This window comes from Trematomus bernacchii, unplaced genomic scaffold (genome assembly GCF_902827165.1).
Source record: "Trematomus bernacchii unplaced genomic scaffold, fTreBer1.1, whole genome shotgun sequence".
Classification (NCBI taxonomy): Eukaryota; Metazoa; Chordata; class Actinopteri; order Perciformes; family Nototheniidae; genus Trematomus; species Trematomus bernacchii.
In genome coordinates this window covers 2,843-22,289 of record NW_022987810.1, presented here as the reverse complement: position 1 = coordinate 22,289, position 19,447 = coordinate 2,843, and the positions used below count along the sequence as shown (strand labels likewise).

At 45.2% G+C, this 19,447-nt stretch overlaps 1 protein-coding gene across 1 annotated transcript in view; it reads right to left on the bottom strand.

Moving 5' to 3' along the window:
• The window catches only part of LOC117498755 (protein Shroom2-like), a 36,345-nt gene extending 18,122 nt beyond the window's left edge, over positions 1 to 18,223 (bottom strand). The window contains 3 exon segments of the mRNA XM_034150906.1: positions 7,533 to 7,681; positions 15,873 to 16,074; positions 17,707 to 18,223. Of these exon segments, the coding sequence (XP_034006797.1) occupies positions 7,533 to 7,681; positions 15,873 to 16,067 (344 nt within the window). The 5' untranslated portion in view covers positions 16,068 to 16,074; positions 17,707 to 18,223.
• Between the last annotated feature and the right edge of the window lie 1,224 nt (positions 18,224 to 19,447).

Sequence of the window (19,447 nt, the reverse complement as noted above, 5' to 3'; positions counted from 1 at the left end):
ACAGTAGGTTATCCTCATTATTAAACTCAGAGTACAGTAGGTTATCCTCATTATTAAACTCAGAGTACAGTAGGTTATCCTCATTATTAGACTCAGAGTACAGTAGGTTATCCTCATTATTAGACTCATAGAGTACAGTAGGTTATCCTCATTATTAGACTCAGAGTACAGTAGGTTATCCTCATTATTAGACTCATATAGTACAGTAGGTTATCCTCATTATTAGACTCAGAGTACAGTAGGTTATCCTCATTATTAAACTCAGAGTACAGTAGGTTATCCTCATTATTAAACTCAGAGTACAGTAGGTTATCCTCATTATTAGACTCAGAGTACAGTAGGTTATCCTCATTATTAGACTCATAGTGTACAGTAGGTTATCCTCATTATTAGACTCATAGTGTACAGTAGGTTATCCTCATTATTAGACTTATATTAGACTCATAGGTTACAGTAGGTTATCCTCATTATTAGACTCATAGAGTACAGTAGGTTATCCTCATTATTAAACTCAGAGTACAGTAGGTTATCCTCATTATTAAACTCAGAGTACAGTAGGTTATCCTCATTATTAGATTCAGAGTACAGTAGGTTATCCTCATTATTAAACTCAGAGTACAGTAGGTTATCCTCATTATTAGACTCAGAGTACAGTAGGTTATCCTCATTATTAGACTCAGAGTACAGTAGGTTATCCTCATTATTAAACTCAGAGTACAGTAGGTTATCCTCATTATTAGACTCAGAGTACAGTAGGTTATCCTCATTATTAGACTCAGAGTACAGTAGGTTATCCTCATTATTAAACTCAGAGTACAGTAGGTTATCCTCATTATTAGACTCATAGAGTACAGTAGGTTATCCTCATTATTAGACTCAGAGTACAGTAGGTTATCCTCATTATTAAACTCAGAGTACAGTAGGTTATCCTCATTATTAGACTCATAGAGTACAGTAGGTTATCCTCATTATTAGATTCATAGAGTACAGTAGGTTATCCTCATTATTAGACTCAGAGTACAGTAGGTTATCCTCATTATTAAACTCAGAGTACAGTAGGTTATCCTCATTATTAGACTCATAGAGTACAGTAGGTTATCCTCATTATTAGATTCATAGAGTACAGTAGGTTATCCTCATTATTAGATTCATAGAGTACAGTAGGTTATCCTCATTATTAGACTCATAGAGTACAGTAGGTTATCCTCATTATTAGACTCAGAGTACAGTAGGTTATCCTCATTATTAAACTCAGAGTACAGTAGGTTATCCTCATTATTAAACTCAGAGTACAGTAGGTTATCCTCATTATTAGACTCAGAGTACAGTAGGTTATCCTCATTATTAGACTCATAGTGTACAGTAGGTTATCCTCATTATTAGACTCATAGTGTACAGTAGGTTATCCTCATTATTAGACTTATATTAGACTCATAGGTTACAGTAGGTTATCCTCATTATTAGACTCATAGAGTACAGTAGGTTATCCTCATTATTAAACTCAGAGTACAGTAGGTTATCCTCATTATTAGACTCAGAGTACAGTAGGTTATCCTCATTATTAAACTCAGAGTACAGTAGGTTATCCTCATTATTAGACTCAGAGTACAGTAGGTTATCCTCATTATTAAACTCAGAGTACAGTAGGTTATCCTCATTATTAAACTCAGAGTACAGTAGGTTATCCTCATTATTAGACTCAGAGTACAGTAGGTTATCCTCATTATTAGACTCAGAGTACAGTAGGTTATCCTCATTATTAAACTCAGAGTACAGTAGGTTATCCTCATTATTAGACTCATAGAGTACAGTAGGTTATCCTCATTATTAAACTCAGAGTACAGTAGGTTATCCTCATTATTAGACTCATAGAGTACAGTAGGTTATCCTCATTATTAGATTCATAGAGTACAGTAGGTTATCCTCATTATTAGACTCAGAGTACAGTAGGTTATCCTCATTATTAAACTCAGAGTACAGTAGGTTATCCTCATTATTAGACTCATAGAGTACAGTAGGTTATCCTCATTATTAGATTCATAGAGTACAGTAGGTTATCCTCATTATTAGACTCAGAGTACAGTAGGTTATCCTCATTATTAAACTCAGAGTACAGTAGGTTATCCTCATTATTAGACTCATAGAGTACAGTAGGTTATCCTCATTATTAGACTCATAGAGTACAGTAGGTTATCCTCATTATTAGATTCATAGAGTACAGTAGGTTATCCTCATTATTAGATTCATAGAGTACAGTAGGTTATCCTCATTATTAGACTCATAGAGTACAGTAGGTTATCCTCATTATTAGACTCAGAGTACAGTAGGTGCTGCTGTCAGACTGCCATATGGTCCCGGGTTGGGGGGGGGGGGGTTAGCAGAGAGGGTCTTATATGATCAGATCAGCAGCATCAAGCTGTCGTCTGCCCCCCGGACACTGATTCAGGTTTAGTCATCTCCCGGATATTAATGAGATGAGCTTGCAGTTTTGTGGAGGAATCAATATTTCTCTACCAATTACCAACAACAGCTTTTGTTGTTGTTGTTGTTGTTGTTGCTGGTTGTTTGATATGTTGATGATGAATGATGGTGGGCTCTGTTTGGAGCCTGCAAGCCCCTTTAGACAATCATTGGAAAGGTTCACCTTGTAGAAGGCAGTAAAAAGTCATAGCATGGCTAACTACTGATTTACTTTGAGAGATTTGGTTAATCTCAATAGTCGGACAGTTCCACAAAATGAATGTGGATTAAAGTAAAGGCGGTGGGAGGACAAAGGAGGCCCACATGGAGCTGGTCGTCCTCTCAGTCCGGTTACTGGGGCACCAGGAGCCACACATGGCTGCCATTGGTATGCAAATGAGGGGTTTATTAGGCCTATCGTCCGGGTTACAGCCGGGAACACTCAGATATGTTGAAAGTGAATCTGGGGAGGGGGCTCGAGCTCCATTCACTTCAATGCATCCAGGTCCCAACCAGCCAGCATTCAAACAGCTCAGTGTGTGCTAAACATTTATGATTAAACAAAAATTACTTTATGAGAGGATTAAAACACAAGAGTAATTTACATTTGGAGAGTCTGCTAATCACGGCTTAACCTACCTCACAAAGAGTGACGGGACAAAAACACAACAACAGAGTATTAAGTTATTAAGGTCATAAAGCAGCTATATCTCAGTCCCCAGTTCCTCACTAACACACCCCAACACAAGAGGACCTCAGCTTCACACACACAGTTCACAAGAGATTTAAAAATATAGAATTTTCACTCACCGAACATCTGGACAATAAATTCAAAACAGACACAAAGAAGAAACGTGTCCCAAAAAAAGTTCATTAATAAAGCCGGGAGCTCTCTGCACACACACCCCTCACACACTGCACACACAACAGGAAGAGACACTCTCACACACACACACACACTGCAGCTCACACACATTGTGGTTCACACACACGGCGGCCATGACTGAAACTCCAGCGGCAGTTTGACGGACGGAGGGAGATCTCCTTCAGGATTACTGGAGTCACCCGGAGAGGGGGAGGAGGGGGAGGAAGTCCCCCTGCACTTCACCTCTTCTGATTCGCTGTGAGGGGCTGATATGCTAATCAAGGAGGACATGTCCACCCATCAGGCATTTCCACCATCACTATGGCAACAGGTGGCTCTGGGGGTGAAGCTTCCCCCTGGCGGAGCAGCAGATGAAGCTTCATTATGTTTAGTTTATTCATTGTTTAATGAATTTAACACAGTTCAGTGTTTATAGATCTCTTATCATGCTATGTTTAGGCATATATTATGGGATATCAGATATAAACACATCTATAAAAAACATGTCTATGATGTAAAACCACATGAAGGATTCTCTCTGAAACAGTATGGAGCTCAAACTCTTTCTCTCTCAGGTTTACCACAAGGTGACTTCCTTTTGATTTCCTGCTTCTTCACACATGCTCTCTCCAGTACAGGTTAGCTCTGAGTGTTAGCATGCTAATGTAAACACAGGCCATATTACTTCCAGAACACGTCTCATTGTTTCTGACAGCAACGTTTCTGATTGGCCCGTGGGTGTAAAGCCCGCCCACATTTTAGTAATGTGGTCATGACGCAGCAAATCTGGATCAGCTCCGTTGTTCCCCCGTTTTTCGAGATGTGGGTACGGAGGAAAAGAGAGAGGGGTTTATTTCCTGACACTTTGAGAGTCTGCTGACACACCGGGGACACATGTTGATGTATAAAAGACATCACTTTGAGAGTCTCCTGACACACCGGGGACACATGGGGACACATGGGGACACACCAGGGACACACCGGGGACACACCGGGGACACACCGGGGACACATGGGGACACACCGGGGACACACCGGGGACACACCGGGGACACATGGGGACACACCAGGGACACATGGGGGACACACCGGGGACACACCGGGGACACATGGGGACACACCAGGGACACACCGGGGACACACCAGGGACACATGGGGGACACATGGGGACACACCGGGGACACACCGGGGACACACCAGGGACACACCGGGGACACACCAGGGACACACCAGGGACACACCGGGGACCAGTGTTGGGCAAGTTACTTTTAAAAAGTAACTAGTAATAGTTATAGTTACTGCTCTCAAAAAAGTAACTAGTTACTTTATTAGTTACTAAATTATAAAAGTAACTAGTAACAAGTTACTTTACTTTAAAAATAATAACAATAAAAATACAAGTTTTTGTGTTGTTGGAAAAGGTCTTTCTGCACTGACTAGTTCTCTGAAGGCAACAGACTCCACCGTTGCGATGGGCAGCATGTCCTCAACAACATACCTGGCAATCAATCTGTTTAGTTGACTCTGGGTGACATGTGGCGTTTTTTGGCTGTTTAGATGGTGTTGCTCCATCTGGGTCACTGCTGGTTGAGACGGTGGGGTCTTTGGAGACTAGTTGTATAGCCGCATGTACATTAGTTAGGTGCTTCAGGAGATTGGCATTGCTGTTATTCGACGTGGACAATGCTCTCTGTCCTGCACACAGTTTATATTTGACCGTAATATTTTTTGCGTCCTTTATCCCCACAAATTGAAAATAGTGGTTATATCTCCAAGTTGTAAATGCGCTGCTGCTCTCGCTGATACTTGCATCTGCCATTGTGTGTGTGTGTGCTGGTGGTGGGCGTTGCCGTGTATGTGTGTGTGTTAGCAAGTGTTTGTGTGTCTGTGTATTTTCCCCATAAGGCAAGACTGGAATGTAAAGTTTTAAATAAAAATAAAAGTTGTTTGACGAGAGGGTTAGGCGTTACTCCCCGTCACTGACTTTGGAACAAACCAAAACTAAAAGAGGGGGGTGAATCTCTGAGCTAACACTCCCTCAGCTGAAGGAAATCTTTTTAAGAAATGATAAAGAGAAATGTGTAGCCAGCATACCACAAACACTACATGATGTGTTTTAGGAACACAAAGAGCACTCAGCTCTGCACTGACCCCCCCCCCCCCCCCAAAGCTTCACTGGTATCCAGCTGGTCGTCATCAATCCCTCTGCAGGCCTCCAAACTAACACAGAACCACCCTGACCCAGTACAGACTGTCAGTAAACACAGAACCACCCTGACCCAGTACAGACTGTCAGTAAACACAGAACCACCCTGACCCGGTACAGACTGTCAGTAAACACAGAACCACCCTGACCCGGTACAGACTGTCAGTAAACACAGAACCACCCTGACCCAGTACAGACTGTCAGTAACACAGAACCACCCTGACCCAGTACAGACTGTCAGTAAACACAGAACCACCCTGACCCGGTACAGACTGTCAGTAAACACAGAACCACCCTGACCCGGTACAGACTTAGTGCACCTGAAACACACCCACACATTCTGACGAAACACACTTGAAACACACCTGATCACACACACACACACACACACACACACACACACACACACACACACACACACACACACACACACACACACACACACACACACACACACACACACACACACACACACACACACACACACACACACACACACACACACACACACACACACACACACACACACACACACACACACACACACACACACACACACACACACACACACACACACACACACACACACACACACACACACACACACACACACTCTGACAATACACACCCGAAACACACCCACACTGACGAAACACACCTGATCACACACACACACACTCTGACAAAACACACCTGATCACACACACACACTCTCATTGCTCGCTGCATGTGAACCCCTGCTGTCTGTAGAGACACCACCTTGGTTTGGAGAGTGATTTCAGAGATGTTGGTGTCAGTGACTAGATTTCTGTCTTCATGTAATGCTTGCTAAACCCTGAGCGGTGAAGTGTGTGATGGTGTGTCAGAGCAGAGAGAGAAGCAGCATTAACAGAAACACTGAAATGTGTTCATGTTCACTGTCAGAAGAAGCCTTGAGTAGTCGTCCAACCACAACATGAGTAATCACACTGTGACGGACACACACACACTGGTGTTTGCAGATGCTATAGAGACTCTGTACAGATAAACTCTGAATGGACTCGTACAGCAGGATCTGTTACGTTATGATCCAGAGAGACAATGGAGCAGTGAGTCACTGACAGGCCTCAGGACTCATGAATCATAAACCAGATCTGAAGAGTCAATAAGGGGCAGAAACCATGAGGAAGCCTGCTGGGAAAACTATACAGGAGTCTGATCACACAGGGGGGGGGGTATTATTATTATAGCGATACTCATCTGATATCATAGTGACACTCATCTGATATGATAAAAAAGAGAAAATATACAACTACACACACACACACACACACACACACACACACACACACACACACACACACACACACACACACACACACACACACACACACACACACACACACACACACACACACACACACACACACACACACACACACACACACACACACACACACACACACACACACACACACACACACACACACACACACACACACACACACACACACACACACACACACACACACACACACACACACACACACACACACACACACACACACACCCCCCTGATAGGTGGAGGGTTGCTCATATGGGCGGAGCTCCCTGTTTCTGACGTCAGAGATATTTCAAATCTGGATCAGTTTTTATCAGATCCGTTGCAGCCCCTTTTTTAGAGATTTGGGTATGGAGGAAAAGAGAGAGGGTTGTGTTTTCTGACACTTGGTGAGTTCCCTGGAACACCGGGGACACATATTCATGTAGAAAAGACGTACAAAAGTGCATGATAGGTCCCCTTTAAGTATACTGGTTTTAGAGGTGTTATAGTATACCTCTTCACCAGTTAAGTATACTGGTTTTAGAGGTGTTATAGTATACCTCTTCACCAGTTAAGTATACTGGTTTTAGAGGTGTTATAGTACACCTCTTCACCAGTTAAGTATACTGGTTTTAGAGGTGTTATAGTATACCTCTTCACCAGTTAAGTATACTGGTTTTAGAGGTGTTATAGTATACCTCTTCACCACCAGGCTCAGGCTCCGGTGGGACCCCTTCACCAGGCAGATGGCTTCCTGTCTGAAGCCGCTCAGAGGAATCTCGTTAATGTTGACCAGCTCGTCTCCAACCTGCAGACTCACAGCGGCCGCCTTGCTGTCCTCCTCCACCTGCAGCACACACACACACAAACACATTATAATACACACATACAATATTATAAATACAGCACAGTAACACACCTCTTAATAAATAATAAAGTAGTGGAAATACTCAGTGAATGATGTCAGGTTATTATATATCTGTGACTATATAAAGACATTGTATTGGATGCCTTTCTGCAAAGGTAACGCCTGAAATCATATGAATTACTTCTGATTGGCCACAGACCAACACACCCCCTCCCTCCTCTGTAATAACAGTGTAAAGGGGGGTGGGGGGGGGTTAGGGCGTCTGGCTGGGTTCCTGAGCTGCTCCTGATATGGTTGTGTTTCTGTGTTTCTGTGTTTTGTGGAGACATGAATCACTGATGTATTAACAGTGAGAGCTTTTAACCCTAACGTTGAATCATTAACAGGCTCTCTGGGCTCTGCAGGTGAATCAGTGTTTCTGGTGGAGCAGGTGAGGTGTGAGACAGGTGAGGTGTGAGACAGACAGGTGAGGTGTGAGACAGGCGAGGTGTGAGACAAGTGAGGTGTGAGACAGGTGAGGTGTGAGACAGGCAGGTGAGGTGCGAGACAGGCAGGTGAGGTGTGAGATAGGCGAGGTGTGAGACAGGTGAGGTGTGAGACAGGCAGGTGAGGTGTGAGACAGGCGAGGTGTGAGACAGGCAGGTGAGGTGTGAGACAGGCGAGGTGTGAGACAGGTGAGGTGTGAGACAGGCAGGTGAGGTGTGAGACAGACAGGTGAGGTGTGAGACAGCCAGGTGAGATGTGAGACAGGCAGGTGAGGTGTGAGACAAGTGAGGTGTGAGACAGGTGAGGTGTGAGACAAGTGAGGTGTGAGACAGACAGGTGAGGTGTGAGACAGGCAGGTGAGGTGTGAGACAGACAGGTGAGGTGTGAGACAATCGAGGTGTGAGACAGGTGAGGTGTGAGACAGGCAGGTGAGGTGTGAGACAGGCAGGTGAGGTGTGAGACAGGCAGGTGAGGTGTGAGACAGGCAGGTGAGGTATGAGACAGGTGAGGTGTTAGACAGACAGGTGAGGTGTGAGACAGGTGAGGTGTGAGACAGGCAGGTGAGGTGCGAGACGGACAGGTGAGGTGTTAGACAGACAGGTGAGGTGTGAGACAGGTGAGGTGTGAGACAGGCGAGGTGTGAGACAGGCAGGTGAGGTGTGAGACAGGCGAGGTGTGAGACAGGTGAGGTGTGAGACAGGCAGGTGAGGTGTGAGACAGACAGGTGAGGTGTGAGACAGCCAGGTGAGATGTGAGACAGGCAGGTGAGGTGTGAGACAAGTGAGGTGTGAGACAGGTGAGGTGTGAGACAAGTGAGGTGTGAGACAGACAGGTGAGGTGTGAGACAGGCAGGTGAGGTGTGAGACAGACAGGTGAGGTGTGAGACAATCGAGGTGTGAGACAGGTGAGGTGTGAGACAGGCAGGTGAGGTGTGAGACAGGCAGGTGAGGTGTGAGACAGGCAGGTGAGGTGTGAGACAGGCAGGTGAGGTATGAGACAGGTGAGGTGTTAGACAGACAGGTGAGGTGTGAGACAGGTGAGGTGTGAGACAGGCAGGTGAGGTGCGAGACAGACAGGTGAGGTGTTAGACAGACAGGTGAGGTGTGAGACAGGTGAGGTGTGAGACAGGCAGGTGAGGTGCGAGACAGGCAGGTGAGGTGTGAGACAGACAGGTGAGGTGTGAGACAGGCAGGTGAGATGTGAGACAGGCAGGTGAGGTGTGAAACAAGTGAGGTGTGAGACAGGTGAGGTGTGAGACAAATGAGGTGTGAGACAGGTGAGGTGTGAGACAAGTGAGGTGTGAGACAGACAGGTGAGGTGTGAGACAGGCAGGTGAGGTGTGAGACAGACAGGTGAGGTGTGAGACAATCGAGGTGTGAGACAGGTGAGGTGTGAGACAATCGAGGTGTGAGACAGGTGAGGTGTGAGACAGGCAGGTGAGGTGTTGAGACAAGTGAGGTGTGAGACAGGCAGGTGAGGTATGAGACAGGTGAGGTGTGAGACAGACAGGTGAGGTGTGAGACAATCGAGGTGTGAGACAGGTGAAGTGTGAGACAGGCAGGTGAGGTGTGAGACAGGCAGGTGAGGTGTGAGACAATCGAGGTGTGAGACAGGTGAGGTGTGAGACAGGCAGGTGAGGTGTGAGACAGGCAGATGAGGTGTGAGACAGGCAGGTGAGGTGTGAGACAATCGAGGTGTGAGACAGGTGAAGTGTGAGACAGGCAGGTGAAGTGTGAGACAGACAGGTGAGGTGTGAGACAGGCAGGTGAGGTGTGAGACAGGCAGATGAGGTGTGAGACAGGCAGGTGAGGTGTGAGACAATCGAGGTGTGAGACAGGTGAAGTGTGAGACAGGCAGGTGAGGTGTGAGACAGGCAGATGAGGTGTGAGACAGGCAGGTGAGGTGTGAGACAGGCCGATGAGGTGTGAGACAGGCAGGTGAGGTGTGAGACAATCGAGGTGTGAGACAGGTGAGGTGTGAGACAGGCAGGTGAGGTGTGAGACAGGCAGATGAGGTGTGAGACAGGCAGGTGAGGTGTGAGACAATCGAGGTGTGAGACAGGTGAAGTGTGAGACAGGCAGGTGAGGTGTGAGACAGGCAGATGAGGTGTGAAACAGGCAGGTGAGGTGTGAGACAATCGAGGTGTGAGACAGGTGAAGTGTGAGACAGGCAGGTGAGGTATGAGACAGGCAGGTGAAGTGTGAGACAGGCAGGTGAGGTGTGAGACAGGTGAGGTGTGAGACAGACAGGTGAGGTGTGAGACAATCGAGGTGTGAGACAGGTGAAGTGTGAGACAGGTGAAGTGTGAGACAGACAGGTGAGGTGCGAGACAGACAGGTGAGGTGTGAGACAGACAGGTGAAGTGTGAGACAGGCAGGTGAGGTGTGAGATAAGTGAGGTGAATACATCTATTTCTAATATTGTGTTCTGAAGGAGCTCTAATGGTCGGCGCGTTTCCACTGCAGCGCGGAGCACGGTTTAAGAGGGCTGTGACGTCAGCGGCCCGTCTTTGGTTGCGTTTCCACTTGGCCTAGTACCGGCCGGCGGGTCCTAATTCACAGTTTTTCTGGCCTCATAAAATCGTGGGTCTAGGGCCAGAGACAACGAGGCTGAGTCGGGCTGAGTATGCTAAACTAGAGAGAGCATCGCTGGCAAGGGGGCTACAACTACAACAAGATGGACATATTTGACCGTGATTTAATTGTAATACACGTTTCTAAATGATGAAGTAACAACATACTGATACCGGTTAGTAAAAACCATGAATTAATGCTTTGACAAGTCTGCAGACAGACGGCAGGCGAAAAACCTTTTAAAATGCGTGTTTTCTGAATGGAGATTGGCTAAGCTAACGCAGTATATGCTCCGACCGTCCACACTCACAACAACGGCCTATACAGACATAAATAAAGCAGCGACTGTATTCACCATGACACAGGCAGTCTGTGGTTTGTACTTGTTGAACTTTTGTCTAGTTTCTGAACATATATGAGGAGCTGTGAGCTTGAGTGCTCACGGCTCCGCCTACACTGCGTTACTATAGATACTACCCCAGTTCCTAAACTGTAATGAAAATGCGCCATAAAGTGAGTCAGTCCTAACGAGGCCTAGCCATACCGAGCGAGGCCGTGTCGTGGAAACGCGCCAGAATAGTCTGTATGTTCAGCTCTGTGCAGAGGCTGTAGCACGGTGTGTCACACACACACACACACACACACACACACACACACACACACACACACACACACACACACACACACACACACACACACACACACACACACACACACACACACACACCACACACACACACACACACACACACACACACACACACACACACACACACACACACACACACACACACACACACACACACACACACACACACACACACACACACACACACACACACACACACACACACACACACACACACACACACCAGTGTTCTACCTACTGTAGAACATGAGGGGCTTCTGTCAGGACCTAAGCAGTTAGAAACCCTAACCCTTTTACTGAAGACAAGTCTTCAGGAAGCCTGTCTCCCTGCAGGGAGACATGTAGAGGATAACTTCAGCAAAGTGTTGAGAGGCAGATTATAAAAAAACACAAATAAAGAGCGTGTTTACTCAGCTTCACAGGATTCATCATGTGTCCCAGCCAGCCCTTATCACCAGCCCTTATCACCAGCCCTTATCACCAGCCCTTATCACCAGCCCACCCCATAATCACCACAGTGCAGCCATCCTGAGGACCTCCAGAATAACCTCCTGTCTCTGTGGGGGTCTGAAGGAAGGATGACTGATGTCCTGACTGACTTCCTGACAGCCAGCTGACGGAGGCTTCAGTCAAAATGAAGCTGCAGCCAAAGATTATTTTCATTATCAAACTATAAAATATCAGGAAATGGTGATGCTGTTCGTCCCAGCACTCTGTGAGTCCTGGAGACTTCCTCAGGCAGCACTGAGTCCTAACAATACTGTCCTCTGTCTCTGTCCTCAGGATCATTCAGGAGTGCTTTGGGTTTTAGATGGAGCTGCTTCATTGGGAAAGCGTTGCTCACTCTGTACTGTTAATTGACTCAATCTTTTCAAATCCGCCGGCTCCCGTCACCACTCTGTTAATGATGGATGTTCAACATTATAAAGTGTTTGCCCAACCCTACACACATTACGTTATGTGTCTGACATGTTGAGGCTCAACAGGGTACGGCTGAAGGACATGTGTGTTATCTGATTCTTTACACCAGCCTCCGTCTGATCAACATAATAATTCCTACACTAATCATTTGAATAGCTTCATGATCCAGTGTATGAATCACCTCAGGCCTGCAGGTTGAGCAACCCAGCAACCGTCAGATCCAAGAGTAATCCAACCAGTTTACCTCAGGGTTTATCCTCTGAGAGCAGAGGCTCTACAGCGTGTTCTTATTAACAGCATGTAAATGTTCTTATTAACAGTATGTACATGTTCTTATTAACAGCATGTACATGTTCTTATTAACAGCATGTACATGTTCTTATTAACAGCATGTACATGTTCTTATTAACAGCATGTACATGTTCTTATTAACAGCATGTACATGTTCTTATTAACAGCATGTAAATGTTCTTATTGACAGTATGGTCATGTTCTTATTAACAGCATGTACATGTTCTTATTAACAGCATGTACATGTTCTTATTAACAGCATGTAAATGTTCTTATTGACAGCATGGTCATGTTCTTATTAACAGCATGTACATGTTCTTATTGACAGCATGGTCATGTTCTTATTAACAGTATGGTCATGTTCTTATTGACAGCATGGTCATGTTCTTATTAAATGAGATCCTGGCACAGGGAATATATGTTGGAGCTGCATGCCCAGCTGTCTTGTGTAAAACTGGATTATATAACTTTATTGAGAGTAAGGACGTTAAGTCCATGAAAACCTTGAGCAGAACCTGAGCTATGAGAGGAATGCTGAGAATTTTAATTAGATCCAGGATTTCAGTTTTCTACTCAAACTCTGAACCTCTCATCCAACTCTGGGCCTTCATTATCTTTCATTAATAGCAAAGAAAATGTATAATGATTACCTCAGATTGAATAGAAGTCTATGAGGAAATGTTCCTACTTCTCTCTTGAGTACGTCGACGGTCCAGCCAACGTCTACTAACAACCAGAAACTAACCCAGCACAGAATCATCAGGACGGTCCAGCTAACATCTGCTAACAACCAGAAACTAACCCAGCACAGAATCATCAAGACGGTCCAGCTAACATCTGCTAACAACCAGAAACTAACCCAGCACAGAATCATCAGGACGGTCCAGCTAACATCTGCTAACAACCAGAAACTAACCCAGCACAGAATCATCAGGACGGTCCAGCTAACATCTGCTAACAACCAGAAACTAACCCAGCACAGAATCATCAGGACGGTCCAGCTAACATCTGCTAACAACCAGAAACTAACCCAGCACAGAATCATCAGGACGGTCCAGCTAACATCTGCGAACAACCAGAAACTAACCCAGCACAGAATCATCAGGACGGCCCAGCTAACATCTGCTAACAACCAGAAACTAACCCAGCACAGAATCATCAGGACGGTCCAGCTAACATCTGCTAACAACCAGAAAGTAACCCAGCACAGAATCATCAGGACGGTCCAGCTAACATCTACTAACAACCAGAAACTAACCCAGCACAGAATCATCAGGACGGTCCAGCTAACATCTGCTAACAACCAGAAACTAACCCAGCACAGAATCATCAGGACGGTCCAGCTAACATCTGCTAACAACCAGAAACTAACCCAGCACAGAATCATCAGGACGGTCCAGCTAACATCTGCTAACAACCAGAAACTAACCCAGCACAGAATCATCAGGACGGTCCAGCTAACATCTGCTAACAACCAGAAACTAACCCAGCACAGAATCATCAGGACGGTCCAGCTAACATCTGCTAACAACCAGAAACTAACCCAGCACAGAATCATCAGGACGGTCCAGCTAACATCTGCTAACCATCAGCGAGAACAAACCGAACTCAGTGAGCTACCAGAGAACACATCTTCAGAGGTTGTGATAATACAGGTGAAATACTTTAGATTCTCACCATCAGATGCAAACATGTTCGCTTACCTTCAGTGATATTAACAGTATAACTGATATCACACCAGAGAACCAGAGTCCAGCAGAATGGTTCCCTCCTCACTCAGCTGATATCACACCAGAGAACCAGAGTCCAGCAGAATGGTTCCCTCCTCACTCAGCTGATATCACACCAGAGAACCAGAGTCCAGCAGAATGGTTCCCTCCTCACTCAGCTGATATCACACCAGAGAACCAGAGTCCATCAGAATGGTTCCCTCCTCACTCAGCTGATATCACACCAGAGAACCAGAGTCCATCAGAATGGTTCCCTCCTCACTCAGCTGATATCACACCAGAGAACCAGAGTCCATCAGAATGGTTCCCTCCTCACTCAGCTGATATCACACCAGAGAACCAGAGTCCAGCAGAATGGTTCCCTCCTCACTCAGCTGATATCACACCAGAGAACCAGAGTCCATCAGAATGGTTCCCTCCTCACTCAGCTGATATCACACCAGAGAACCAGAGTCCAGCAGAATGGTTCCCTCCTCACTCAGCTGATATCACACCAGAGAACCAGAGTCCATCAGAATGGTTCCCTCCTCACTCAGCTGATATCACACCAGAGAACCAGAGTCCAGCAGAATGGTTCCCTCCTCACTCAGCTCCAGATAAAAGACTTGGTCAGATCCTGGTCACATTGTGAAACCTGCAGTACTGAGGAGTCCTGATTCTGTTGCTCTGAGGAAACATGCAGCTGATATCCGAGTTTCGGTCATGTGAGTCGGACTTCGGACCTCAGACGGGTCAACACAGAAACTAGGAACCCAACCTAAAGCAGCCCCCGACCAGCAGGTGTTTAACCAGGTCACTACCTGAAGTTAATCATTACACAACGAACACAGTGAGCTGATAGGCTGCCTTCCTCTATCTGTGCTAACACTGAGGGTAAGAGCAGCTGATCCACACAGAACATGTGCTGTGGTCAGTTTCTGCTAGAACACAGAACATGCTTTAGCTGCACTCTCTCCACAGATCAGCTGCAGAACACACACACACACACACACACACACACACACACACACACACACACACACACACACACACACACACACACACACACACACACACACACACACACACACACACACACACACACACACACACACACACACACATCACACACACACACACCACACACACACACACACACACACACACACACACACACACACACACACACACACACACCACACACACACACACACACACACACACACACACACACACACACACACACACACACACACACACACACACACACACACGTGTGTGTTATGGAGAACCTCTCGATGTGTGTGTTATGGAGAACCTCTCGATGTGTGTGTTATGGAGAACCTCTCAGATGTGTGTGTTATGGAGAACCTCTCGATGTGTGTGTTATGGAGAACCTCTCGATGTGTGTGTTATGGAGAACCTCTCAGATGTGTGTGTTATGGAGAACCTCTCGATGTGTGTGTTATGGAGAACCTCTCGATGTGTGTGTTATGGAGAACCTCTCAGATGTGTTAAACAGAGTGTTTCCCAGCAGTCACCTTGGTGATGATCAGAGGCTCTCGATGCTCCAGTCCTCCTCTGAGAGTGAAGCCCCATGGAGCTCCTCCTGAGAGGAAAACCTCCAGCAGCCTGCAGCTCTCTGCTTCTCTGTGAGGAACGTCTCTGTGAGGAACGTCTCTCTGCATCACATGCCAAACGCTGCCTGCCTCTGAGTACTGAGGACCGGACTCCATGCTACTGCTGAGAGGAAACAAAGATATCATTAAATCAAACACAAACACAGTTAGAACCGAGCAGACCCTGCTCCTCTGGATCCAGTCAGTCCAGAGACAGGTGTGTGTGTGTCCGTCTCTCAGACTGTGTCAAAGCTCACTGCAGACGTAAATACTGTTATTACACAAAGACTAAATATTTCTGAAAGTGCACATTTTCCTAACCCACCACACGTAAACAGTCCTCTCCTGCTGATGTTCAGGTGTGTATCAGTATGTAGAGTCTCTACTTTAAAGAGTCCTCTCCTGCTGATGTTCAAGTGTATATCAGTATGTAGTGTCTCTACTTTAAAGAGTCCTCTCCTGCTGATGTTCAGGTGTATATCAGTATGTAGAGTCTCTACTTTAAAGAGTCCTCTCCTGCTGATGTTCAGGTGTATATCAGTATGTAGTGTCTCTACTTTAAAGAGTCCTCTCCTGCTGATGTTCAAGTGTATATCAGTATGTAGTGTCTCTACTTTAAAGAGTCCTCTCCTGCTGATGTTCAGGTGTATATCAGTAAGTAGTGTCTCTACTTTAAAGAGTCCTCTCCTGCTGATGTTCAGGTGTATATCAGTATGTAGTGTCTCTACTTTAAAGAGTCCTCTCCTGCTGATGTTCAGGTGTATATCAGTATGTAGTGTCTCTACTTTAAAGAGTCCTCTCCTGCTGATGTTCAGGTGTATATCAGTAAGTAGTGTCTCTACTTTAAAGAGTCCTCTCCTGCTGATGTTCAGGTGTATATCAGTAAGTAGTGTCTCTACTTTAAAGAGTCCTCTCCTGCTGATGTTCAGGTGTATATCAGTATGTAGTGTCTCTACTTTAAAGAGTCCTCTCCTGCTGATGGGTCTTTGCTTCCTATAGTTGTAACTGTGTAACTGCTGGAGGAGAAACAGCACATTAAAGATTTGATGATTCCTGATAATCACGTTAATCCTCTCCATTGTTAAAGAGGAGGACTGTGTAATGCCTGGTGTCAATTTGAGCAAATATTGTAATAGATGTATGAAATAATACAACATAAGAAATGCAAGTAAACAAAACATGTTAAAAAGAAGGCTGAATTCTTACTCTGAAAACATCTGTTCTGCGTACATTTTATAATCATTTAATCAGAAATACATTTATGATTTTCTCCAGCTGCATCTGAAACCCTGATAAGCTTGGCAGTAACACGAGTCATCAAATAATACCATGATCAGATACCAACAACCAACCTTTCTTTATACCGTCGACATTACTGTGTTATTATTACCCCGTGTTATTATCTTTGTTATTACCTGTTTGTATCTGTTTTATTGTAACCTGTGTTATTATTACTGTGTCATTGTTACCTGTGTAATTATTACAGTGTTATTACTGTGTAATTCTGCAGCTGATTAAACTGATGATAAACAATGGAAACCTCTCCAGCAGATACACGGAGCCCGGCTCTAACACCGACCCACACTTTACTGATCCACACAGAACCTAACTGTCTCCAACTATAAAACTACTTTATTCATTATGTTATAGTTTAACACCACCGACCCACACTTTACTGATCCACACAGAACCTAACTGTCTCCAACTATAAAACTACTTTATTCATTATGTTATAGTTTAACACGACCGATCTTACCTGTGAGTGACCGTGTGTTTAGGGCTCCAGGAGAGAACAGGGGCTCCGGACCGAGGAACGGGAGCTCCGGACCGGGCAACGGGAGGCTCCGGACCGGGCAACGGGAGGCTCCGGACCGGGGAACGGGAGGCTCCGGACCTGGGAACGGGAGGCTCCGGACCGGGGAACGGGAGGCTCCGGACCGGGGATCAGGAGCTCCGGTTAATAAATCCCTGCTCCGTGTATCACAGTCTGCATCTTTCAAACTTTTAGAGTCAAACCAACAACTTCATAAAGTGAATCCCCGGCTGTCTCTGTGCAGAAACCCGAGTCTCCTCCGTCAGAGGCTCCAGGAAACAGTGATTCAACTCCTGTTAGCTTCAGTTAGCCTCTGTTAGCCTCGGTTAGCTTCATGTGTCCCCTGCTTTGATCCCAGGAAACATTTGAAGCTAACTGAGGCTAACAGGAGGCTAACAGGAGAACAGGTTAATAACAAGAGCAGAAACTGAAGTCTGCTGCCATCTGCTGTCCGAGAGGGGAACTGCACGTATTACAATATTAAAATATATAAACAGTGGTGGAGGAAGTACTCAGATCTTGTACTTGAGTAAAAGTAGAAGTACTCAGATCTGGTACTTCAGTAAAAGTAGAAGTACTCAGGTCTTGTACTTGAGTAAAAGTAGAAGCACCGACCTCGATCGTAAGGCTTTACAGAGGGTGGTGAAAACTGCACAGCACATCACCAGGACGGAGCTGCCATCCATGGAGGACCTTTACTCCCAGCGGCTCAGGAAGAAATCACTACGGATTATCAAAGACCCCCATCACCCCAGCCACAAACTGTTCTTTCTGTTGCCGTCTGGCAGACGTTACCGCAGCATCCTGGCAAGGACAAGAAGATTCGGAGACAGTTTCTTCCCGCGGGCAGTGAGACTGTTAAACAATTGAACTGTTGAAACAACATCAAACATTCATCTGCTACTCAGTAGTATGTATCTAATACCTAATATATATATATCATTCCAATAACTTGTATATAGACTCATACTGCACTATTCCACATCATAACTTTATTTCATTTTTATAACTATTATTATTTTTGTATTGCTCTTGCTCTTATTGTTATTATGTTATGTTATTATGTTGCATTGTTGGAGAAGCCTGTGACATAAGATTTTCAACTGCATAATTACTCTGTAGCTATGTCAGATTGACAATAAAGAACCTTGAACCTTGAACCTTGAACCTTGAAGTACTCAGATCTGGTACTTCAGTAAAAGTAGAAGTACTCAGGTCTTGTACTTGAGTAAAAGTAGAAGTACTCAGGTCTTGTACTTGAGTAAAAGTAGAAGTACTCAGATCTGGTACTTCAGTAAAAGTAGAAGTACTCAGATCTGGTACTTCAGTAAAAGTAGAAGTACTCAGGTCTTGTACTTGAGTAAAAGTAGAAGTACCAGAGTGTAGGAATACTCTGTTACAGTAAAAGTCCTGTATTAAAAATGTTCCTCAAGTAAAAGTAGAAAAGTATTATCATCAAAATATAGTTAAAGTAGTTCAAAGTAGTCATTGTGCAGATAATAATAATAAATATGATATGTCTTATAATTATTGATGCATCAAAGTGCTATCAAAGCTGAAGCTGTGTGTGTGTGTGTGTGTGTGTGTGTGTGTGTGTGTGTGTGTGTGTGTGTGTGTGTGTGTGTGTGTGTGTGTGTGTGTGTGTGTGTGTGTGTGTGTGTGTGTGTGTGTGTGTGTGTGTGTG